General features: G+C 41.2%; 7 protein-coding genes across 7 annotated transcripts; 3 read left to right on the top strand and 4 right to left on the bottom strand.

Annotated features, from left to right (window-relative positions):
* Positions 1-3,250: 3,250 nt before the first annotated feature.
* On the bottom strand, positions 3,251-4,098 carry LOC108047373 (cuticle protein 65). Its single transcript, XM_017127527.2, has 2 exons — positions 4,048-4,098; positions 3,251-3,982 (listed from the first exon to the last, which is right to left on the bottom strand). The coding sequence occupies exons 1-2, from the start codon at positions 4,057-4,059 to the stop codon at positions 3,602-3,604; spliced, it is 393 nt and encodes a 130-aa protein (XP_016983016.1). The 5' UTR covers positions 4,060-4,098; the 3' UTR covers positions 3,251-3,601.
* An 8,056-nt stretch (positions 4,099-12,154) lies between these two features.
* LOC108047381 (protein transport protein sec31) lies at positions 12,155-12,625 on the top strand. The gene is made up of 2 exons (XM_017127534.2): positions 12,155-12,192; positions 12,253-12,625. Exons 1-2 carry the CDS (start codon positions 12,181-12,183, stop codon positions 12,580-12,582), a joined length of 342 nt encoding a protein of 113 aa, XP_016983023.1. The 5' UTR covers positions 12,155-12,180; the 3' UTR covers positions 12,583-12,625.
* A 1,019-nt stretch (positions 12,626-13,644) lies between these two features.
* LOC108047375 (cuticle protein 16.5) lies at positions 13,645-14,240 on the bottom strand. Its single transcript, XM_017127529.2, has 2 exons — positions 14,179-14,240; positions 13,645-14,115 (listed from the first exon to the last, which is right to left on the bottom strand). The coding sequence occupies exons 1-2, from the start codon at positions 14,188-14,190 to the stop codon at positions 13,645-13,647; spliced, it is 483 nt and encodes a 160-aa protein (XP_016983018.2). The 5' UTR covers positions 14,191-14,240.
* Positions 14,241-15,577: 1,337 nt separating this feature from the next.
* On the top strand, positions 15,578-15,970 carry LOC108040367. Its single transcript, XM_017117823.2, has 2 exons — positions 15,578-15,641; positions 15,691-15,970. The coding sequence occupies exons 1-2, from the start codon at positions 15,621-15,623 to the stop codon at positions 15,904-15,906; spliced, it is 237 nt and encodes a 78-aa protein (XP_016973312.1). The 5' UTR covers positions 15,578-15,620; the 3' UTR covers positions 15,907-15,970.
* A 628-nt stretch (positions 15,971-16,598) lies between these two features.
* LOC123037388 (pupal cuticle protein G1A) lies at positions 16,599-17,228 on the bottom strand. Its single transcript, XM_044457714.1, has one exon. It carries the CDS (start codon positions 17,167-17,169, stop codon positions 16,699-16,701), a length of 471 nt encoding a protein of 156 aa, XP_044313649.1. The 5' UTR covers positions 17,170-17,228; the 3' UTR covers positions 16,599-16,698.
* A 1,021-nt stretch (positions 17,229-18,249) lies between these two features.
* LOC108040365 (larval/pupal cuticle protein H1C) lies at positions 18,250-18,917 on the top strand. The gene is made up of 2 exons (XM_017117821.2): positions 18,250-18,307; positions 18,385-18,917. The coding sequence occupies exons 1-2, from the start codon at positions 18,296-18,298 to the stop codon at positions 18,799-18,801; spliced, it is 429 nt and encodes a 142-aa protein (XP_016973310.2). The 5' UTR covers positions 18,250-18,295; the 3' UTR covers positions 18,802-18,917.
* A 666-nt stretch (positions 18,918-19,583) lies between these two features.
* Positions 19,584-20,086, bottom strand: LOC108040366 (neuropeptide-like 3). Its single transcript, XM_017117822.1, has 2 exons — positions 20,075-20,086; positions 19,584-20,004 (listed from the first exon to the last, which is right to left on the bottom strand). Exons 1-2 carry the CDS (start codon positions 20,084-20,086, stop codon positions 19,648-19,650), a joined length of 369 nt encoding a protein of 122 aa, XP_016973311.1. The 3' UTR covers positions 19,584-19,647.
* Between the last annotated feature and the right edge of the window lie 4,488 nt (positions 20,087-24,574).

Consider the following 24,574-nt stretch of genomic DNA (forward strand, 5'->3'; position numbering starts at 1 on the left):
CGCCCACTGCATTTCTCAATGATCATAAAATGTTATGATACCCCGCTGCACTCGGATTATCTCAAGATAAGAGCAACGGCTTAGGCCAACCCACTACAGAAGCCATTAGCATGTGCACTTCATTTGCCAAATCCATGGATCACATTTATGAATGCACGTGCTCCATTGCAGAAACTTTTACTGCCGCCAGCAGCTGCAAAAACAAAAACAAAAACCCAAGAAGAAAAACAACCAAGCAGCAGGGGCAGCTACAAGAAACCCATTGCGATCACGTTCCAGGCACCTTTTTATGCCTTATGACTCTGATTGATGGCCGTTGCCGAAATATAAATGCCAAAATATCACACGCCAGTTAAAAGTCGATTTATTACCGCCGCCAACAAAGCCAGGTTCGAAGCTCTCAATTAGCCGGGAAAAGCCCGAAAGTTGGCAGCGCATTTTACTGCGGCTCGAAGCCTCCCGAAAGTCGGCAACGCGTGCCAGGCACTGCTCCCATAAAATCTTCAAGAGAATCTGTCGTAAACAGCCGAAATTCCCGCACGGGTGGCCAATTAAATTGGCTGCCAAATGCGCGACACGCGCTCATCGAAATTGTCAACACAGAAAAACAAGGGAAACGCAGGAAGGGTGGCTAACGAAATTACCATAACAAAGTGGCTAAATCAGAAATCGATATGTTCACCTTCGCTGAACCGAAAAGCGGGCACTAAAAGCGGGAATTTCCACGAAGATTTTCCCTTGCCGGGCTAAGTGGAGCACACGCCCAGCTCTTGAGCCCGAGCCCCAGCCCTCGAATGGTTGCCCCGCGAGTTCCACACATTTTCCACCCATTTCCCACAGATTTTCCACCGCCGGTGGCAACAGGTGCTCTCGAGTTGGAGCCGCATTGTAATGTAATGCGAGCTAAATCGCTGCACGTGTTTGCCAGCGACAAATGTGAGTGCTCCCCCTCGGAAAAACTTTGTTGCAAGCTTTTGAAGTTTCTGCTGATTTGATTCACTCAATTGATTGGGCATACAGTTTGTATATCGGGTGGAAAATATGCTACAATTTTTAAATATATGCATATTTTCTTATCCATGAAAATTTAATCCAGGAATACTAATATGTAATAAAGAGTTAAATAAAATATAATGCCATACAGCAAAATTTATTCAAGGTGTTCAGTATGTAAGAAATAATACCATCATGTCTTACAAATATTAGAACAATAATTTATTTTATACAGGAAGACTTCGAAGACAAGGAATAAAATATTACGTATACGACTTGTATATAATTCTTAGGTACACATTGCGTATACGCAGTGAGGGCAGTCGTTGAACTCAAGGCAATGACATTCAAGAGCTTGGTTGCAAATCCTTCTTGGAAATAACAACTAAATAATTACGAGCTATGGTAGAAAGTGTGTGGTTGCTGCTCCCTTCAAGTCAATGTCCTGGTCAAGGTCAAGATGAAAACGTGTGCATTTCCCAGTACGTGCAGTTCCTGCGGCCAGGGATCAGCTTTCCCGACCCTTTCAAATTAATTTCCCATTCTCGGAATCCAGTTTCCCCCTGCTCGGATTGTGGTTTCAATGCAAGTTTTAATTGCAAGTCCTGTGGATGTGATGTTTTGTCCCTTAATTCTGTCAAGGGTCTTTGCCCTGGCTCGAACCAGTGGCTTGTTAATAATTCAGAACAGGAGCAAAACAAAATGCTGATTCTGCTTGAATAATTTAATTAAGCTTAGCATACTCGTGGGCTAACCAAAAAAACTCAAAGAGAAACCGCGAATTTCCACTCAATCTGAAGTGCGGTAGATAAACAACAACAGGTGTGTTGCATTTGCGAGGTTGTGGGAATCCCATGAGAGCTGCAACTGTGCCACGAGAGCACCTGCCACAAAATGCATCCACTTAGTGTCAACCGACGAGCTCGAATGAATATTCAATGGCCTGCGAGATGTAGGAAGCAGAAGTTGGGCCCACCTTTGTCTGCAAATTGCTGAAGGTCGTTGCCAAATTATCGCTTGACTAGCTAACGGTAATACTGTCTTCATAAGTCCATAACTACGATATGGTTTATGAACAGGGGACATAATTTATGCCGAACTGAACTGAGACAAATTAAACTTATGGCTGGGCACAATGGTTGTCAAGGTCGAAGAGCCGCCAACAATGGCTTATTGTTATGGGCGTTATGAATTAAATTTAGAAACCCCACCCATCAGCACAACATTTCCACTTTGCGAAATGATATTTATTAAATAAAATCGTAAATCGATTTAAATTCCGCCAGCAGGGAAATATCAATACACGACTTTTCAATTTTCGCATGAATTATAGTTGTTTTTTCGGGCCAGGATCAGCTGGCCGGCTAAAAAGGTAATTAAGTGGCTCAATTCACCACTCAGCAGCTCTTGATGTGCTCCAATTTTTCACTTACGAAACTAGGCAAAAAGCATTTAGCTGTGACAGTTGGCCAGGCATTAATAAAACTATATTTCAACGCACTTTTCACTGGTCAACCTGTTGAAAAGGCGCACGCGTTTGTCGCTTGAGTCTTTCGTCTCTCCGCATTCATAATTGCCTGGGGGCAGAGGGGCAGCGGGGCGGAGGGGCAGGTGGGCTGGGCAAGGCGTTGCAATAAAACAATTTTTTCGGTATTTTGCTTTTTCCTGCGAAATTTCAAAACACACATCGGGCGTTGATATGAATCGAGCGAGTTGCTCAAGTAAAATTAATTTGAAGTGCAATTGAATGCTGAATGGGAGTTGTATTCGGGGGAATAGTCCGGTTGAATTAATAGTTTGGTGATTCAAAAGCAAACAAGCAGTTGGGTGTGAAATATTCGTGATGCCACGATTTGCAATTCGATCTGGAATCCTTATAAATACTCATAGAACTTTGCAGTTCACACTTAACTACCCCAGATTCTTTATTGAATATTTTTTCATTCAGTATCAGTGTCGAGAATTAATCAAAAACAAATTGCTCTATATAATTATACAATTTTTATATCTATATATACTAAACTATGAATTCTAAAAAGCATCTAGAATTTGAAAAGTCAATAGTTATTCCATCAAAATAAATTTAAAAGGAACTTCCTATATTCTAGGATTTTCATTCGCTTTATTCTAAAAGACGAGGTAAAACCAAACATTTCCATTTTTCAAAGGGTTAAACTTTGAAACCCATTAGAACAGTAATGTTTGGAAGATTTCCTTTTATGGATTCATTAAACAAAAAAATAAGAAAACAATTATATTCGTTTTAGAGTCATTTATCGTTTATTTACAGAAAGTGTTGAAGTGCACAAGTGCACTGAGTTGCACCGTGCTAGCAAAATCAACGAAACTTGATCCTTCCGTCAATCTCTCGCTCTCGCCGCCTCCCGTTAGTGATCCTTATTTCTCTAAGTGTCTCTGTCTCTAAGTGGGTTTCTGGGATTTAAGGGGTTTTTGTACACAATTATGGGAATAGACCCGATATTTTTCTGCCTCTGACTACGAAATGCAAATTCAACACTTTGACGGCAGCAAAATGCGAATTATCCGCTGGAATAACTCAATTCAGGGGTCGTCAACGGGGGCTGTTCGTATCTCATATCGTAGATCCTTAGTGCAGGTATCCTCCGTGTCCGTAGCCGGAGTATCCCAGTCCGTAGCCACCATAGCCGCCATAAGCACCGTGGTAGGTGGAGGTGGAGTGGATGGCTGGGACGGCATGGACCAGAGGAGCGGCATGGACCAGAGGAGCAGCATGGACCACGGGGTAGGCCTTGGTGGCCACCTTGTAGGTGTTGGCATACGACGTGGCCACCGGGTGATGGGCCACAATGGGTGTGGCGTAGCTCTTGATGATCGGGGCGTGGGCAATCACGGCCGGAGCGGCATAAGCCGGAGCCAGTGCAGCACCGTATCCCAGTCCATAGCCATGGCTATAAGGCGAAATCACTCCGGCATTGGCCACGGCGCACAGGGCAGAGATGAGGGCAATCTGCGGAACAAAACTCAGTTAATAATCTCCAATATCGTGGGTATCCTTTTGAGTCCTCGCCTTACCAGTTTGAACATTTTGCTGGTCTTGGGTTGCTTTGACTTCTTGACTGAAGAGCTGAGTGTGCTATGCTTGGACGTCTCAAGTTGCCTGTTATTTATACCCGCAACATGAGAAATATTCTGACAAATCTTGGCCCAAAGAGCGACTGAGAGGGAGAGCAAACACGCCCGAAGCTTTGTGCATTGGCCGACCAGCAGATCGCGAAAGAGATCAGTCACGCGGCGACTTTGGCTCAGAGACCCACCGCCAACTTTTGAGCCACCGTATCCCAGCTTTTCATGGAAAACCTCCTCTTTGGGCATTTAATTCAATTTGTATTTTCTGTGTTTTTGTCAGCTATTGTTGGCTTTTTTTTTTGTAACGGAAATTTTTATATTTCCATTCATTTTAGCGTGGAAATGGACAATTGTTTTCTAGCGGTTTCCAGCTGAGAAAATTCTACTGCTAAATCTGGTTCTGTGTGATAGTTTTTATACCCTTGCAGAGGGTATTATAATTTTGGTCAAAAGTGTGCAACGCAGTGAAGGAGACATCTCCGACCCTATAAAGTATATATATTCTTGATCAGGATCACCTCCTGAGTTGATATAGCCATGTCCGTCTGTCCGTCTGTCCGTCTGTCCGTCTGTCTGTCCGTCTGTCTGTCCGTCTGTCTGTCCGTCTGTCTGTTTCTACGCGAACTAGTCTCTCAGTTTTAAAGATATCGAATTGAAACTTTGCACACACCCTTCTTTCCTTTGCACGCAGTATATAAGTCGGAACGGCCGGGATCGGCCGACTATATCCTATAGCTGCCATATAACTGATTGATCGGAAATGCCATAACTCTGCTGTTTGTTAAGTTAGGAAGTTGGAATTTTATATGGGTTTTATATTTGGCCAATCAATCCGACCTACCAAATTTCATAAAGATCGGCCGACTATATCCTATAGCTGCCATATAACTGATTGATCGGAAATGCCATAACTTTGGTGTTTGTGAAGTTAGGAAGTTGGGATTTTCTATGGGTGTTATATTTGGCCTATCAATCCGAACTACCAAATTTCATAAGGATCGGCCGACTATATCCTATAGCCACCATATAACTGATTGATCGGAAATGCCACAACTTTGGTTTTTGTTAAGTTAGGAAGTTGGGATTTTCTATGGGTTCTATTTTTAACCAATCAATCCAACCTATCAAATTTCATAAGGATCGGCCGACTATATCCTATAGCTGCCATATAACTGAACGATTGGAAATGCCATAACTTTGGTGTTTTTAAAGTTAGGAAGTTGGGATTTTTTATGAGTATTAAGATTGCATCATATGAATAATTTTGGAGAATATAATTTACAGAATATTCTGCAAGGGTATATCAACTTCGGCTCCGCCCGAAGTTAGCTTTTCTTTCTTGTTTTTTGTTAAGTTTTTTATTAAGTTAAGTTTCGTTACCAAGTCATTTATAATGATTTTCTGATTGCCTGTCTAATTAAATAAATACTTGTCTTATTTAATTTTATATCCCTGTCTGATATACTTTTTAAAGTAGTAGTAAAAGCCTTTAAGCCTGTTAGGCATATCGGTTATCCGATTACTGATCTGTAAATCCTTTCTAAATGCTAACACGCACTTGATTATCAATCAGCTCGACCAGCTGACTGACTGACTGACAGCTCATTACAGATATGGAGATCCGTAGGTGTGGAAAATGCTGTTGCTCACATGCAAATGGTCAATCGGAGCTGCCTCTCCACGCACCAAATAAACTCAAGCGGTCCATGAAAAATTACTCACTTTAATAACTGACAAACATAAAGTGGAGATTGGTGCAGTTGGTCAGTCGGTGGCCAATAAGCGGCAGCTGGTTCGCCTATATTTTGCATGCATTAATTTTTAACTGATTTGTTATCGCGCACATGGCGCATGCGTAACTTGGGTGGAGGGAGCCGAATCGATTGAAAACAGAGGTAAATCATATTTGCCTGCATTTCGAATGGCCTGCCAGATTTCCTAATAGCCATGCTTAATTCCTAGGCAGCTCTGAAATCATATCACACAAGATCAGTCAGAACACGAGGCGTGAAAAGAATTGCAAAATGTATGTTTCGGGCCTTGAATCGGTGTTTTGTATCAAAAGTCCGAAATTCTCAGAGGGCGAACAAAGCGCGACTTAAAGTTTATGGCCCATAAATCAATTAACAATTACGATGGCGACAATTCTTTGGCTTTGACCCTGGGCATCTGATTGCTGATTGGACCCGAATGGACAATCTGCATATCAACGGGGCTTAGAGCAAGTCAAATCTCAAAACTAAACCGAACCCTTCACCAAAAGCCAACACCTCGTGATTTCGACCCGCGGCGTTATGCAAATGCTAGCCAAATTGTCGCATAAATCTAAATCGAAGGCGGCTTGATTGACACCAAACAGGATGCCAAATTGCGTGGCTATCGATCGATCCGCAGCCACAGAAACCAAAACTGCCACCCACTCGGTGGTTTTGACTTGGGTTTTTAGGTTGGCTCTGGTTCCGATTGCAGCTGACCACCTAGCCTGTAATTGCATTTTAATGGCCTCCCAATTGCATTCTGTATGACTGACATTGGGCAACATCCATGCACTCGACTCTGATTTGGATTCGCATTTCCCAAGCGACGCCCAAAATACTTTGATTGCCAACAAATCATTCAAAAGTCGAAATTAAAAGCCGTCAATTTTCCAAACTCAACTACTCGCGGCTCCGCTCAATATTTTTTCCTTTCATGATTTATGCGACTTTTCTGGGGAAATAGTCGGACCTGAAATTTGTCTGGCGAATTCTGGCTAAAGGAAATTTCACAAGTCTGGAGGTCTGGAATTTGGCAAACAGAGCATAGGTGATTAGTTCGGCTAACTTGCATTTGATTTGGCCACCATGTGACCGCAAAAAGTTATTATTTAATTTGTTATAGTTTTGCATAATTGTCGGTTGGGTGGATGCCAATTTGCATACCATATCCCATAAAGCCTGCTGCTGACTCCCATCTGCGGATCGTTGGCTGTGCGACTCGAGTGTGGCCAATTAAGTATTAAGTATACCACATGTTGGACGCCACTCGGTCAAGGTCGTGCTTACCCCAGCCTTTGTCACAATGTCGTGCACATTACAATGTGTACAGCGAAAACACCGACAATTACTCGTTTTATAATGATTAATACCAACAAAAAATCTAATTTGTGAATGTAAATTACCCTGGAAACCTTCCAAAAATAAGATCAAATAAATGTGAAGCTTTAGAGGGATTTTAAGCTACTGTTTTTTGTATAATTAGTTGGGTTATTAACTTATTATTAACTGTCTGAACAAGTTTTTATAATTTAACTTGGAGACAATTTTATATGTAACAAAATAAATGCCTATAGACTATATAATCTTTCAAGTCTAACTTATATTCATCTAGAAAATTATTAAACAGTTAAACTACTAAAATCATATGGAACTTAGATTGGCTTCAGTTATTTTTTAATGGGTCTGAAATATCATTCCGTGATTATGCTTCTAGGGTACCAATCAACGCTTTGTTTTTCCACCTTCGATAAAGCAAATGTCAGGCGGGCACCGCTGTGAAAAGCTCTAGAAACACACTCGCCGACAGAGAGCTGAGTTTTCATTAATGGAATTAAAGCGAGCTAAGGTGGATTAACCCCATCCTCCCCCTCTTTTACCACCATTCTTTTGGCTACTACACTAAGCCAGAGCTGTTTTTTTTACCTTCGACTCGAGGTTGGGCCAACAATTATCATTTGCAAAGTTGGTTTCATTTTGCTTTGAAGTTCTTTTTGTACGGGGGACATTGCGCAATTCGGCTCTTGGCACGCAAAGCATTTGTTTTTGTAGCATACTTGTTGTTTTGATCAACCTGCAGCATGTTCAAACTATTTTGGTCACAGATCATTTGACAGCTTCACTGGCCGCCAATGCAAATACACCGAAATCTGCTTCATAATTAAGTAGTTAAATCGGAGCTCAGTGTCTCGAATTTGAGTTGCAACAATAAAAACAGCACGTTAAACAAGTCACGCCCCTTTTGGCGCTCGTAAATTAAAGTTGTGTGTCGCCAAATTGTATGCAAATCGTTTGACTCCCAGTTGCGGAGATTTATGCGAGGGGTTGTCCAAATAATTCGTTACTCGATTAGTGTTTTTTAATTGAATTTGGTTCTCGTGTGGGTGCGCACTGCGCGTTCCCCTTTTCTACATGATTTTATACCTATTGTTTTAGCACTCCAGTAGGTTCTAATGCATCTAATTTGACTTTCACTTTTTGCCACCACTTATTGTCTGTCTGATTTGAGATTGTTCTAGAGCAATTCGGTGACTTGTTTGGTTACTCACCCTGAACTTGTGCTGAAATCAAATTACTTGGCAAGATCCAAGCATGATTGCACACCTGTGAGGGCAGTATCTATATCTAAGTTAGAGGTGGTAAATCAATCAATCACGAGATTTAGTAAAGAAAGTTTAGGCAACATTTTATTTCATTTTCAGGCGCCATCGTCTCCTTCTTTTTCAACAGTAGTCTCTATTTTTAATTCCATACTCTGTATGTCTTAAATTACCAATAATCCAACTAAAATAAACTCAACACAAAGATATTTTTCCATCCCTAGGTCGCTCTTTATGAACTGCTAGCCATGATCAAGTTCGCTCTGCTTTGGATTTCTCACAAACAAAAGCAAAAATGAGCTGGGAACACAATAAGCGATAAAAAGTCAATTAGACTTAATGATAGCCGCAGCTAAACATTAAATTCATGTACGTAAATTACATTAAAAAAAAAACGAAATAACTACAAGAAAACAAAACCAAAACGAATTCGATTTGAGAACAACAACGCCTAGCAGACAAAACTACTTCGAATTCTGTGTGTAATCAAGGAAGTTGTTGGCGCTCTGGAGTTTGGCAAGCTGCAACCGGCAAAAAGTTGCTTGTGCGTCGAGTTTTGTATAATTCAGTCATTAAAATTAATAAGACAATGCAGATCACACGCCCCACAAAAACGCGCTGACAGAAAAACTCGAAGGCGGCGCAAGAACTGGCCAAACCAGGCATTTCCCAAACGTTTACCCTGCAGGCGGATGTGGCTATTACAGATCTAATTACATGGCGTATGAGCGATTTTCAATGCTGTTTCAGCCAGGCCAAACTGAGTCCCACCGATAACGAGCAGATAAGGCCAGCTAAGAGTGTTGCTACTTTGCACCAATAATTACAACAAAAAATCTTAGACCCAACTTTGGTTAGCACAGCTAATTAAGTTGCATGTTTCATGCTGACAAGCTCATATATACAGATACAAATGCAGACTCGACTCAGTCCCAATGGACACAGTCAATTTCTGTTAGCCAGACTATTAAAAACGCTTGTCCATTTGTCAATATTCCAATTACTGGGGGATTGTGTATGGAATTGTGTATGGAATTGTGTTGGAAAAGTGGATTAGCTGGGGCTTAAGTTCTTCGTGGAAACATTCATTTCCTTATGCAGTTAAGCCACAAGACCTTACTAACTTAGGCCAAATTAAAGACATTAAATGAATTGATTGGTCAGGCCTAATTGATTGTAAGAAATTCCCCATTGATTAGGTATTTCCTAGAAAACCAAATCGTATGTCGTTCAAAAACTGCTTATCGGCAATCATGGGTTAAGTAAAAAGACAAAGCTTGAATAAGCTAGTAAAAGCTTAAAATTCAAGCTTCATTTTTGAGACCGCAGCTCAAAAGTAGACAAGTATTTCTTAGGAAATTTTTAAAGTTATTTGACAACAACCAAGAATTGGTCGAAATGGGAGAAGTCAGTAGTTTACATTGTCTACTTATTTATTATACCTTTGAAGAGGGCTTAAAAGTTTTCATGCATAACTGGGTCAAGTTAGATTTATATTAATTTTGGTCAGTAATAAAATGCTAGTCGATTGGAAATTGTATAACGAATTAAAAGAGGTATGATAGCATATGACCATTTCTTCCCAGGGTTTTGATATTTTTTAGGACTTTTTGTTCAAATTCAGCCAAAATAAGACTCACAGCCAAATAAATAATTTTTCTAAGCAGCTGAAGACCTAAACTGTCAAATTCAGTTTGATTTGGAAAAATTTAATTTTTTACCGATTTTGGCATTTTTTATAAGGGGTTACATCATCTATTTTTGTGAAAATTCGGCCAAAATAAAATTTTCAAGCTGTGAATCCCAATCGATAGGAAATTTTATAACGAGTTCAACGAGGTATGACATTCCAGCATTGGACCATTATTTTCAGGGGGTTTGTTTAAAAAACCCAAAACTTAAGTAGATTTTGCCGCATTTTGGTCATTAAAAAAGTTTGTTTTTTTATAACTAAGCCAAAATACGACGCACAGCGAAAAGAATACCTATTTTATGCAGCGGAGGACCTAAACTTTCGATTCCAGGTTGGTTTGGAAAAATTTATTTTTTTAACGATTTTTGCATTTTTTATAAGGGGTAACATCATCTATTTTCGGGAAAATTCGGCCAAAATAAAATTTTCAAGCTGTGAATCCCAATCGATAGGAAATTTTATAACGAGTTCAACGAGGTATGACATTCCAGCATTGGACCATTATTTTCAGGGGGTTTGTTTAAAAAACCCAAAACTTAAGTAGATTTTGCCGCATTTTGGTCATTAAAAAAGTTTGTTTTTTTATAACTAAGCCAAAATACGACGCACAGCGAAAAGAATACCTATTTTATGCAGCTGAGGACCTAAACTTTCGATTCCAGGTTGTTTTGGAAAAATTTATTTTTTTAACGATTTTTGCATTTTTTATAAGTGGTTAAGTCATCTATTTTTGGGAAAATTGGGCCAAAATGAAATTTTTAAGCTGTGAATGCCAATCGATAGGAAATTTTATAACGAATTCAACGAGGTATGACACTCCATTATATGACCATTATTTTTTGGGCTTTTCATCAAAAAACCGAAGATTTATTTGTGTTTTTTTAAGGATTTTGCCCTTTTCTAAAGATTGTTTTGTTCTAATTGCGGCAAAATACAACGCACAGCCAAAAGAATGTCTGATTTCTGCAAATTGATTTGAGAAAACAAATTAACAAATAGACTTATAGACAGTATTATACATAGGGGCAGTACTCGCTGTAAATTTTGGGTGTGACTGGAAGGGTATTTAAGCTTCGACTTGCCAAAGATAGCTTTCGTTCTCGTTTGTTTCTTATTTATCTCGCTATTTATTTGTGCAGCTAAACATATTACACCCGGCGGTAAGTGCAAGTCAAAGACTTATGCCAACTGCTGCTAAACACTCCAGTGATTTACACTTTCAAGCTGACCAAGACCAAAGGCGAAGACTGGGGGGCACAAAAGTCAAAGTGGACCGAATCCAGTAACAATGGCATTCTGCAGTAGCAGCAGCCATGTATGCCAACAATAAGAGCAACTTGGCCAATGATTAAATCGTTTCGGGGCCTGTCAGCGCCATGTTATATGTATCTCTCGCTTCTGAACAAGCTCATTGTGGGCATTTTTTTTCTCATTTCTGCTTCGGTTTTTCTTCTTAATTAAATTAGAGCCAAGGTCGCTTCAAATGGGCTGGGAATCTTGGCGTGCAAAATGGCAAAATGGGCCATATACGACATATGGTGTTTGGTATACGACTTGCGTTGGTGGCACCCAAAAATAGTCGGGAAAACTCAGTCAATCGGGCTGAAAAGAGTTGGCCTGTTAGTTATGCTAATGGCTGGAATGCTGTCCCACATCTGGCTCAGTCAAGTAGAAGAAATGAACAGGAACCCAAAGTGGATTTGGTGGGTGTGGGTGCTACAGCAGGTATCATTTGTGGGTGGCTTGTTTATTTGCCTATTTCGCTTTCAGCCTCGCCTCGGTCCAAGCCGCTCGCTCAGTTACGCCCAAATGGGTCACTAATGAGCCATCTGGGCCTGGGAATATGGTTGAGGAAAAACGCAGAAAACACAAGCACAGCTAAGAAAAAAAAAAGACAGGCAAATTTGAGATGATGGCTCGATTGTTTGTGCCAATTCTAACGTAAAGAAGCCAATTCCCTTGGTCGGGGTTGTATAAAACCCGGGTGACTTCTTCAACTGCCAAACATTGTTGCAGAGTTCCCCCAGCGAAGATGTTCAAAGTTGTGAGTTGCCACGATATCAAAGTAGAAAGGAGTATCTATAGTAATATGACTCTTATTTAGGTGTTTCTTTTGTGCGGACTGATGGCTGCCCTGATCCAGGCTCGCCCTAGTTATTTGCCCAGCTACGAGCACGTGGAATATGCTCCCAGTGTGGTGGGATATGAAAGTTATGCCCTGCCCGCCGCCGTTTCCCACCAGAGTTCCACGGTGGTGCACGAGAAGCGTCCCTACTGGCGACCCATTGTGGACCACACTCCGCTCCTCAAGGCGGCCTATGCCCCTGCCACCTCGATATCCTATGCCCCACTGGGCTACGCCGGCAGCAGTGCGGGTTGGTACGAGCCGGAGGTCTGGGGAGGAGCCAGTTATCCCAGCATTTACCTGAAGTAGAGGAGCCCACAAAGGAATACCTCCCTTTATAAATCTCATGATGCACCAACGCAAAATTTCAAACATCTTAATTTTCACAAAATTTGCAATAAATAAAAGTAAAAGACAAGTTCAAAACCGCTGTTTTCTTGTTCTTACATGAGTAGATTATTTTAAAAGCCCAGAAGGGATTGTCTTAGTCACATTTCAGCAGAGGTAAAAATTGAATCAGCTGACTGAAATTGATTAAATAAACTGGATCGGATAATGACATAGCATCACCAATCTTAGCTCAGTTAGCAATCTAAATTGAAAAATATTTGTTCAACGACTTCAAATTTTAAAATACCAATTATACTTTAATACCAAATGGTAGATCATATTTCTAAACTATTTCTGAATGAGTCGTAAAACGTTGTCTTAAAATGTTAAAATTAAAAGACTTGGTATGCAAAAAATAAGAGATTTAGTTATTTTGTAGATATAGTTTTTTTTTAAACATTATTTTAGCAAAATACATTTTTATTTCAAATATTAAAGTTTCTTCCCTGGGTTTTGATCAAGAAACAGAAACTTGAGTGAATTTTTTAATCATTTTTTGCTTAAATTCAGCCAAAATAATACTTACAGCCAAATAAATGACTTTACTAAGCAGCTGAAGACCTAAACTGTCAAATTCAGTTTGATTTGGAAACATTTAATTTTTTACCGATTTTGGCATTTTTTATAAGGGGTTACATCATCTATTTTTGGGAAAATTGGAAATTTTATAACGAATTCAACGATGTATGACATTCCAGTATATGACCATTATTTTTTGTGGTTTTCATCAAAAAACCGAAGATTTTTTTGATTTTTTGTATGGATTTCGGCCTTTTTAGTTTAGTTTAAAAGAAGAGGGATGATAAATCAAAACTTATAAAAGCCATATAAATATATTCTGTATAGCCTTACCCTAATTCCCATAGATTATTAAGAACCACAGTATTTTTTTAGAATTCACATATATTTTTTATTTCTTCGTTTTCAGTTTTTGCAATCTGGTAAACAAGGTACTGTTCAAAATCTTTTGTTCTCATCGCCTTACCAGGAGCTGGCGGCATAGGTGAGGGGGGCTTGGTGCAGCAGGGGGGCGGGGGCGGCGTAGGACAGGGGTGCGGAGTAGGCCACGGGGGCGGAGTAGCTCAGGGGGGCGGAGTAGGTGAGGGGGGAGGAGTACGAGGAGTAGGCCACCGGGGCGGAGTAGGCCAGAGGAGCGGAGTAGGCGACGGGGGCCACAGTCTTGACAATCGGAGCGGCAGCCACCACGGGAGCGGAGTGGACAGCGGTGGTCCTGACCACTGGGGCAACCACATCCTCGACCACCGGGCTGCTGTGCACCTGGGTGAGACTCTGGTGGGAGACGGCAGTGGGGACGCTCTTCACCACGGCTCCAACCTTGGCCAGAACGGGTTCCTGGACGACGGTGGTGGCAGGAGCACTGTAGACCAGAGGAGCAGCAGCCAGGTGACCAGGCTTGGCGGCAGCCACGGCCAGAAGAGCAGCGAGAACGAACTGGAGGATAGATAAATACCAGTTAGTAATCCAATCGAGCTGCAGATCCTCTCAAATCCTTACCAATTTGAACATTTTGGTAGTTGGTAGTTGGCTTCTTCGACTTGTGTCGCTTGAAAGGGAGACAAACTTCGAGTGTGTTGAGTTGAGGGACTGTCAACGTCTTTTATACTTGAACTTCACTTTCGCAGCTACCACACATACATACGCACTTTGCCGGCTTTTGTCCATTGAGGCGGATACAATGAGCCATAAGTCGAACGTGCCTGAACTGATTCTGGCCATAAACCAGATTATTATTCGCGGCCAATTTCTGTTCGGCTCGCCTTCTTCTCCTCTGCCACTCATTACCTCACTTATTTTCGGCCTCGCACTTGTTGCCAAAGCCACTCTTGGTTTCATTTCACAACTCGGACTCATTAGTCGTACTCACGTACTCACCCGAAGATCGATTTCTGGCGTGGAGGGAGAATAAAGGGTCCGAGATTACTTCTAATTGCGAGCCAATCTAAACCCGCTTCCGACTCAAGTCAAGGCCAGTTGTACGATGACAGAAACATACTTTCATTCCAAGAAACTTTTACTTCGATTCAAAGAATCGGCAATGCATTTGAATACATCACTAAGTAAGCAGGGTGCTTAAAAAACAGACTGCCACTATATAGATATTCACTATAAAAGAGAAGCTCCTCAAAATGCAGCTTATAGAACTGCAAGCAACACTAGAGCGAAATGGAGGTAGCTTTAAATATTGTAAGATGGAATTATAATAAATTATAATTACAATTTAACTAAGTGAAACCCGAACTTTTCCACAGATCGTTTTATGCCTGTGCGCTCAATATGTTATTGGATTAAATCAGAACCCACATGGAGTTGTAAAGAGAAATTCAAACTTCACTGCATTGTCATATTCCAATTGGGTCTTTTTCAGTGGATATGTAGACACCTTATCGAATATCACCGATCTAGGAAACCTCACTAGTCACCTTCCTATTTCGACTCCCTTGTTAGCCCAAAACGAAACATATGCTCCATAGATTTTTTAAGGACTACATAAAATTAAATAAATATATATACATTAAAATACTTTTAAGTGTAAGTTGTGTTTATTTAAATATGAAATTAATAATAAAAGAGTGTGGGCCTGAGTGCTATTAAAACCCACAATTAAAGACAAATATCTTAACATTATAAAATTTTTTAAATAATACTTTATGAATATTTATGAAACTAACATTTCTTACATTGGCTTGATAAATTGAAACAAAATCACAGATTTTACAGGGTACTTCTGAAGTTTCATTTAACCAAATGTAAGAAAACCTTCCCACTGAATTATAGTTTATTTCCATGAAACCTGTGTTTATGTCTCGATTTTATCAAGAGTGCACCTGTGCATCAAGAACACACGTCCCTAGAAATGAAGAAAATGTTCTATAAAAGCAGTGAGCTTCGACAATGCACCAGTCATTGGATTTGAGCCTCTAGAGTTTGCACTACAAATGGATTTCCCGTGGAAAGCGGTAAGCAGAAATGTGAAAGTCCTTTGGAAACTATCTAATTTCTGTACAGATGTTGTTCTTACTCTTCATGTATTTCCACTGCACCAGCGGATATGTTCGCGATCGTCACGAGATAGTGAGACGGGATGTAAACTTAACCGCAGTGGATCACAGTTTGGGGGGAGCATTGAGTATGGTGTTTGGACCCTTGGCGGATTTAGCTGACAAGGTTAACCTCAATATACCCCTAATATCAAACTTCCGAACCAAGGAATCGAGCAGATGAAAAATATGTTCACCAGCCATTTTAAAAATTTCATGAATACTAATAAATACATTTTTGAGCCTTACACACCCACAACAATTTACTTGGGTGCAATGACATTTTGATTTAGCCTTGACATCTTGATAAACAAAATGGCTAATGCAAAGCAGAGTTCACTGGCCGGAAATGTCAGTAATTTTCAAACCAGTGGGATGCCAATGCTGTCACCAAAGTAATTCTCACCCACATGTGAGTCGAGTTCTAGACATATGTCCAATGTTTATTTAAGAAACAGGTGCAGCAGGAAGTGCGTGTACGTGACAGAGGGCAATGAACTAGGACACTTTTAGAATAGAAAACAAGCCAAGACCCAGTTGGCAGTGAGGAATGTCAACAGTAAAACCAATTGACGTCAAAAATTCCAAAATGTAATGTCATGTTTTTTAATTTACCGAAGCTATGCCTTATGTATTGAAGCAACCTAAAATGTGTTTAATTTTTCAAGGTTTCAATGTTTTGTTGTGTGTGTTGGCAACCTTTCCCACAAATAAATACACCACAATTTAAGAATTTATTTATTATATACTCTATTTTTTATCTGCAATACAATATGCTTATAACCCATCGATGTATCAACACTCGGGCATTATTGGCTCTTCAAATTGCAACCTACAGGAAGATTAATGACATGGACAAAGAAGAAAACACCATCATCGATTTCAAAGCAAAACATTTATTTATTTAAAATTCGTATCACAAAACCGTCCAGCGATGCACTCGCATCCTGGTCACCTGGGAGCAGTTGGAATCGCTTTACCACACACCGGTGGCGGTGTAGGTCAGCGGGGAGGAGGCGGCCACTTGGGCGTAGGATGTGGCCAGAACGGGAGCAGCAGCGGCATAGCTGGTGTGGACAACTGGAGCAGGAGCAGCATAGCTGACGACAGGAGCAGGAGCGGAATAGCTGACGACGGGAGCAGGAGCGGCATAGGAGGTGTGGACGACAGGAGCGGGAGCGGAGTAGCTGACCACCGGAGTGGACTTCACCACCGGGGCCACGATGTCCTCCACCACATGGGCCGAGCTGTGCACCACCGACTGGCTCTGGTGGCTCACGGAGGTGGGCACGCTCTTGACCACGGCTCCCACCTTGGCCAGGACGGGCTCCTGGACGATGGTCGTCGCTGCTGGGGCGGCATAGACCAGCGGGGAGGACTCCAACAGGTGACCGGGACGGGCAGCGGCTACGGCGAGCAGAGCAGACAATACCACCAACTTGAACATTTTGGGAAATGGGTTAGGTCTGTATTGACTGTTTGGGAATGCGAGTGATCGGTTTGAGTTTCTTGCGAGAACTGTTGCTGATTGCCGGGCTGCAGTTATCTTTTTATACAGCAGCCACTTGGCTTTGGCCTTCCGGCGCACAAAAGCGCGTAATATTTCGAAATTAAACCCATATCAGATTCTGGCCAACGATCAATAAACAATTAGCGTCGGTGGACGGCTCAGCAGCAGAGACAAGTGAGCTATGTGTTCGAGTACACGGAAAAATAGGAGTAGGAAAAAGTATTAATAGATCAAAATATAATGGGAAATTTCGTTTTTAATTTTACAATTCCATTTACCAATGGTTTTGTTTTCATTAATATGAAAAATATTTGTTTATAGTGTTTTGCTTTGTTTTTTTAGAAAACAAACTATAATACGTATTTTTTGCATATGTACTTCATAAGGTACTCTTGAAATATATTTCAACCATATTCTTACTGGAATTACATAAAAATATAATTGGAATTTGTAACAATTTTATTTAATCACCATTTATCACCACAAAACTTAAATAAAATCTATTAAACATTTTATTGAAAATAAATAATGACAGCCTTTTATATTGATATGTACGATTTATGTGCGCTTATTAATTTGTCAAGCTGTAAATCGTCAAAGAGATGATCAAATGAAGTAAAAATTATATTTTTCTGTGTAATATGAAACCGAATCACAGCCATTTGGCCCCCTTGACTGCCATTAGAGACTGTGATTCCTCGGCGACTGCATTACTTGCACTTTGAGGGCGTGAGTCAGGGTCAACGTGCAGTGCGTGAGCTCTGGGTTTTTGGGTACTTCATGGTTTCTGAGGTTTCGGGTCTGAGAGTGACCAATTGCAAGTCTCATGCTTTATTGTCCCAGCGAGGGCAGATTTGTACAACTCATTTGGTTTCGACTGCGCTCTGCTCGCCTCGTAAATGTTTTAATTAAACCACTCTTTCCGACTTTGCAGCTGCGTTGGGGCGACGATGGACAATAACTTTTAACCATATATAAGGCCGCACTTTCGGTTGTCAAATTATCAGTCAACTTTGTTCGCTTCAGCAGCACAACACAGACCAAGAAACAAAAATCCTTAAACATGTTCAAATTGGTGAGTTAACTAAAGAACTAGATATATCTTTTGGAGTGCAATCATATAATAACCTTCCTCTTTTTATCATCCTCCAGGTGGTGTTGTCTGCTCTTCTTGCCGTAGCTGTCGCTCGTCCCGGTCATCTTTATGAGTCCCCCTTGGTTTATGCCGCTCCAGCTGCCACAACCATTGTCCAGGAGCCAGTTCTGGCCAAAGTGGGTGCAGTGGTGAACAGCATTCCCACCTCCGTCTCCCACCAGAGCCAGTCGGTGGTGCACAGCCATTCCCATGTGGTGGAGGACATCGTGGCCCCGGTGGTGAAGTCCACTCCAGTGGTCAGCTATGCCGCTGCTGCCCCAGTGGTGCACACCTCCTATGCTGCCGCTCCCGTTGTCCACACCAGCTACGCTGCTGCTGCTCCAGTCGTCCAAACCACTTACGCCGCTGCTGCCCCGGTGGTGCACACATCCTATGCCGCCGCATCTCCCGTCGTCTACAACTCCAGCTGGTAATCGGGAGATCTGCACTTTTGGGGGCTCATTCGAGCGATCTGGATGGTTAGAAAAAAGCGATTCCTTTTGTATATAAACGAGTTTAATTGCGAGTAAAATGTGATTGTTAAAGAAAATTTATGTTCGTTTTTCTCTTTGGAATAAATTGGGTCAATAATCTTAGCAACCAAATCTAAAAAAAAAGGTTGGGCTAACATAACATTTTTAAGTCAATAAGCTTTGAGGTCACTATGAACATCTTACAACAAAATATTTTAATTTGAATGAGAAATATATTTTATTTTTGGATTCCCAATATTTTTCCTGTCACTATTAAGCAAAATGTTATAGTTTTAAATATTTTATGTACTATTCTATTGCTTAAAGACACCTTCCGCATTTTACCAGATTTTGAGTGCATATCAGAGAACTTCCAAGATGTCACAATTTAAACTTTGTAAATATGACAAAAATCAAACCATTGAAAAATAAATTGTAATTCGTTGAATGTATTTAAATGCTGCTTAATTTGGTAAGCTAAGCTTTGATTGCTTGAATTTATTGCTTTACTTATTTTGCACAATAAAAAAAAGTTATTTCAAAAACCGTATACCTTTTTTTTAGCAGATTGAATCCCAATCAACAATCGCATTGTTAGACAACCATTCGGAAATTCTAGTCGCTTGGAAATTTAAATACACAGGATTATTTTGAGCATGAAACATGGATTTATTTACATCAGTCGAAATGTGAAAGAAGAAAAACAAAACAGCAGGGTAAATAGAATAAGCACGGGATCGGGGTGAGGTTAAGCCCTAGTTGCTGGCCCACGCAATGCCGCACAGGACCTCCTTTGATGGCCACCATTTACCAGGACGGTGCCCAGCCGTGTCCTGACCAACCATGTCCGGACCAACCTTGTCCGGCCCACGGGGACGAGAGGAGGGTGGTGTGCAGAGCCGGGGCCGCATAGGTCTTGATGATGGGAGCGGCATAGGTCTTCACCACGGGGGCCACAATCGGCTGGATAATGTGGGCCGAACTGTGCACCTGGCTGATGCTCTGATGGGAGACGGCACTGGGAACGGTCTTGATGATGGCGCCCACCTTGGCCAGGGCCGGTTCATGGATGATGGCAGGGGCGGCATAGCTGTGGAGCAGCGGTCCGGCCTCCAGGTAACCCGGACGTGCAGCCACTACGGCGAGCAGAGCGAAAAACACCACCTTTTTGTGGTAATATATATATATTAATTCACAGAGTTATAGTTACTTGAACAGCATTCAACCAACTTACCAACTTGTACATTTTGCTAATCCTTGCGATCCTGGTGCGCTAGCTATTGCCTACTGAACTACTGAACTGTTGGTCTGTGTTGACGCCTCGCCGAATTGTGTTGCCAGCTCCAAATTTGCAACGCCTTTTATACTGCCAAAATGCGAGCAGAGCCCATGTGCAACCGAATCTTAAGATGCAGAAAATACAATAATAATAATTTTGTTGCTTTTTTCCTCCTTCTTCAAGCATCGTTAAGAAAAGCTGAAAAATAACGCCAACGGCAACGGCACACGAAAAATGGAGGAGAATCGAGCGGCAGAGCTGCCAAAGTTTGCATGTGCAGCAGCAGCTGATTCGCTTTGTCTTTTGGCCAAATCCCCTCTGACCACACTTCACAACTCCCCAACTGGCCAACTGACCGAGTGGCCACAGCCCACCTAAGACATCGTACCCCATTAGGTTGCAAAAAAAAAAAAAAAAAGAAACAGAAACCAGTCAAAATAAAATGTCTGGCTCGCGGACGTTGGGCTTTTGGCCCACTCGGGCAGTTGGCCAGCAGCCGCCACTTGCATCACTTCAGGCCAAGACGGGCGTCGCTAAAAATGTGCTTCACACTTGTCATTTTCCTCCTCGCAGTTGACCGTGAAAATTTCCCGTGGCTGCAACACGCACAGCAGCAACATCAGGCACAACAGCAACATCAGGCACAACAGCAACACCAACAACCCGCCCAAAGTAGCCCAAGTTCAATGTAAACGCACTTGCGTGTATCTGTCATGGCCAAAACATAACTGGCTCTAATCTGCAGAGGGGGAGGGGGAAGGGGGATTGGGCCGGGGGATTTGTGTCTCCGGTTGTTGCGTCTGCGGGAGAAGGCCATTGGAGGCGGGTTGGGAAAGGAATGTGCGCAAAGTCACCGGGCAATTTGTTTGCCCATCACGTCGGCCCACGAATGCGAAACGAAATAAAAATGAATATCTTCATGTTTTTAGCAAGCTCCGGAGGGTTTTGTTGACTTATTTTCACTTTCGGTATAGGTAAGATTCTGAGTCAGCCAAATGACTGAAAAAATAAATACTCTATATAATATCAACGGAGTTAATTAAAAATCCAGAACTAACGCAGAATGGTAAGCCGAAAGTAAGGAATGTGCAATTCAAGAGTTATTGAAGAAAATATTTATAGGGGCATTTTGGTTCTAAAATAGCCAAAATACGACGAACAGCAAAAAGAATGACCATTATTTTTCTGGGTTTAAATCAAAAAACGGAAGCTTAAGTACATTTTGTACGAATTTTGGCCATTTTTTAAGAGTTTTTTGTTGCAACTTCTCCAAAATACGACGCACAGTCAAACGAATGACTGTTTCGTGAAACTTAGGACCTAAACTATCGATTCCGGCTTGATTTAGAACAAATTTTTTTTTTTGCCAATTTTTCATTTTTTTTAAGGGTTTACATCATCAAATTTTGCGATAATTGTTTAAAAATTGATTTTTACAGCTGTGAATGCCAATCGTTTGGAAATTTTATGACGAATTCAACAAGGTATTACATTCTTTCATGTGACCTTTATTTTCCATGGTTTTAATCCAAAAACCGAAAATTTGGTTTTTGCGTCTAAATGCCAATAGATGGATGTTTAACGACTTTTCCAGGACCCTTTTTAAAATCCTTGTAAAACATACAGAGGTTTGTCACATCTAAATATTTGATTATAGAATAATTTGTTTTCTTCTTCTGTACCGATGAAAAATTAGAAAAAAATTAATGTATATCCCTGTGATCCCAAAATTTCTTACTTTATTTTACCGTACCTTTTTTAGCTCTTGGCAAACTTCAGCACACCCTGCCTTTCTCCACCCCTTTTAATCCGTTTGTATTTTTCAGGTTATGCTAATCTCGGCTTGCAATTGTCTGGCATAACAATGGCCAGCTAGACGGGCCAGCGATAAAGCACCAGAAGGCACCACAGCCACAGCCGCAGCCACATCCCACATAGAACCGCACTCGGGACTGGTCTGGAGTTCCGCTTTGTGTAATAAGCAAACATCGATTGCGATTGCGCAGGCGCACAGATCACACATACGTAAATGGACAGTGGTGGATGAAAGAGGGGGTTTTTGGGAGTCAAAATTGTATGAATGAAGAATCGCTTTCTATGATAGGTACAGAATTTCCACCATAAATTTATTTCAATCCCCTTTAAACTATTTTCCACATTCGCCACTGTTCATTAGCAACAAACACAACTGTACTTTCAATAGTGTTCAACTTGAGTTGTATTTGCCGCCGTTATGGTGATTTGTCAGCAATTTTTAGCATGATTAATGAATGTTTCGATCTGGCGACGTAACACCCCCCACCCCACCTCCTTGTTAGCCGAAATTCTTGAGTGACTTTTAATAGATTTGAGTCTATTTCTGGTAAATTCCTTGGCAATATCCGGGCTATGTGTTTTTACCAACATGCTGTGCGCCAACATCTGTGGCAGATATCTTTTATGGAATCTCGGGCTTATACTGCTCTGGGGGTAATGTACGCCTTATGGCCAGCAGGCAAGTGACAGTTCTGCCGTTTTTTCTGTTTCTTTTACTGTTTCTGCCAGTGCATTGCATAACACTAGACACAAGAGCACTAACCACATTAAGAAATTGCCAGGCAATTATCATGCAGGGAACCAGTTCCCCGGGCAAAACTCTGTTTCGATCGACTCTTATCGCCGTTTAGCACCAAACTCAATTTCGCTTTTAATTAGAGACATTCGAGCTGATCTCAGTCTAAACGTAATGAACAACAATTAAGTCGCGCTTAAAGATCAATTACTCGGAGGTAAAGAAACACTTGTTGACAGTCTTTTAAACGTCATTACTTTTCTGACTTGTTCTTTCCTTAATTATCTCAATATTCTCAGTGTTTCCGAGTCTTTCAGTTATAACTTCTGATTTGCCTTTATGCTGTTGTTATTTTTATACAGGCAATTGACTAGAAGGTCGGTATAGATCAGACGGAAGAATATGAATAGCGTTTGATATGATGTAAATAATGAATGGAATTCATAAATCAGGAAGTAGTTATTGGAAGTTAATTGGAAAATTGCGGCTAACGAAGTGGAAGTAAAGAAAAATACAATATGATAACGCAGCTTCATACTTTAAATGATTAGGAATTTTTAAACATAACTAGTTTCCCTACTTAAATTAAACCTAATCTACCAATTTTAGTAATTAAGAAAAGACTCCGACTTTTTTCTAAGTTCTAAAGAGAATGAAGCAAAATTTTTATTTTTATAATAAGTTAATAGAACTTATTGATTTGAAAAGCGGATGGAACTACACCTATCCCCTATTCATCAATATTACTAATAGCCTTAAACTGTAGTTGGTACAATATCAAATACAATTACATCTTTTATTACTTCGTGACTCCTTTATTAGTGCAATCTCAAGAATCTGAATTTAGATAAACATGTTTTTTAATATAATAAAAATGTCAGATGTCGAGAATAAAAAATCTCCCATGGTGTGTTTTTTAACGAGCGAGTGAGCCGCCTACCAATGTAATTCAAAACTTAACCCATTAACTAGTCCATAAACTTTAAGTACAAAAGCATTCCGCTCTCGGCCCAGAAAACCCACTCAAGACTCAAAATTAGTTGACCATTATGTGTTACGTGAAATTGAATATTTTTGCGGGCCGGGAAAAAAGAGCTTTGTTGGCCAAGCCCGATCTGTCAGATTGGCGATGTAGTTGCCAAACACTCCCGGGCACAAATGATCTGACTCCGACCTGTCCTGTTGGCACAGTTCACTCAGGTGTCAGAGCGCCGGACACTCAGAAACTTGGATAAACTGGCCAGAAGGAGCAGCATATTACGCAAATGAAAAATGTGCTGCAGCTGCGGCAAGTAGAGCGGCGGCTGCATACAAAATTCATTTGCTTTTGGCCCCCCGAGTAATTACGTTCGACTAAGTCACAGCTTGAGCTGCCTGCCGCTGCCACTCTGGCGGATACTTAACGAGTATCCAGTACCCAGAGAAACAGGTGGCCGGCGACCAATTGGCCATTGGCCATCGGCCACTCGCTAAGGTCAGATGTGTCCATCAATTGAGCCGCGGCATTCTCGGCACAGAATTGGAAGTGCTGCGTCAGCGGATGCCTGACTTGGTTCACAATTTAATTGCACTAACATTGAAAATAACTCGAGATTCCATGGTGGAGTTTATTTCGACTCGGGGGCCCCCACTAACCCACTGAACTGAATCGAACTTTTTTGGGTGGAGTGCACTCCAGGTTGCAACATGCATACAACCCGTTTAGATGCAGTGCTTCCTGGTCGCGATAAGCCAAGCAATTGAATTCATTTTGGGCCCCATTTTTCGGGGAGTGCTGACCAGGGACCCCAGCGAATGGTTGTGTAAATATTTACCCGCTAAATGCAAATCATGATTAATTTACGAGACCCCGACTCCCTGTTAGGCTGACATTTCAGCACTTGCCGTCCGTGTTGGCTGTCAAA

This window comes from Drosophila rhopaloa, unplaced genomic scaffold, assembly GCF_018152115.1.
Source record: "Drosophila rhopaloa isolate 14029-0021.01 unplaced genomic scaffold, ASM1815211v1 contig_163, whole genome shotgun sequence".
NCBI classification, from domain to species: Eukaryota; Metazoa; Arthropoda; class Insecta; order Diptera; family Drosophilidae; genus Drosophila; species Drosophila rhopaloa.

What these genes read in the sequence shown, in the direction of transcription:
- LOC123037388 (XM_044457714.1), bottom strand. Translation starts at nt 17,169, where the DNA reads ATGTTCAAGTTGGTGGTATTGTCTGCTCTGCTCGCCGTAGCCGCTGCC.
- LOC108040367 (XM_017117823.2), top strand. Translation starts at nt 15,621, where the DNA reads ATGGATTTCCCGTGGAAAGCG. An exon ending in TGGATTTCCCGTGGAAAGCG is followed by an intron (nt 15,642 to 15,690) that starts GTAAGCAGAAAT and finishes ATTTCTGTACAG; the next exon opens with ATGTTGTTCTTACTCTTCAT.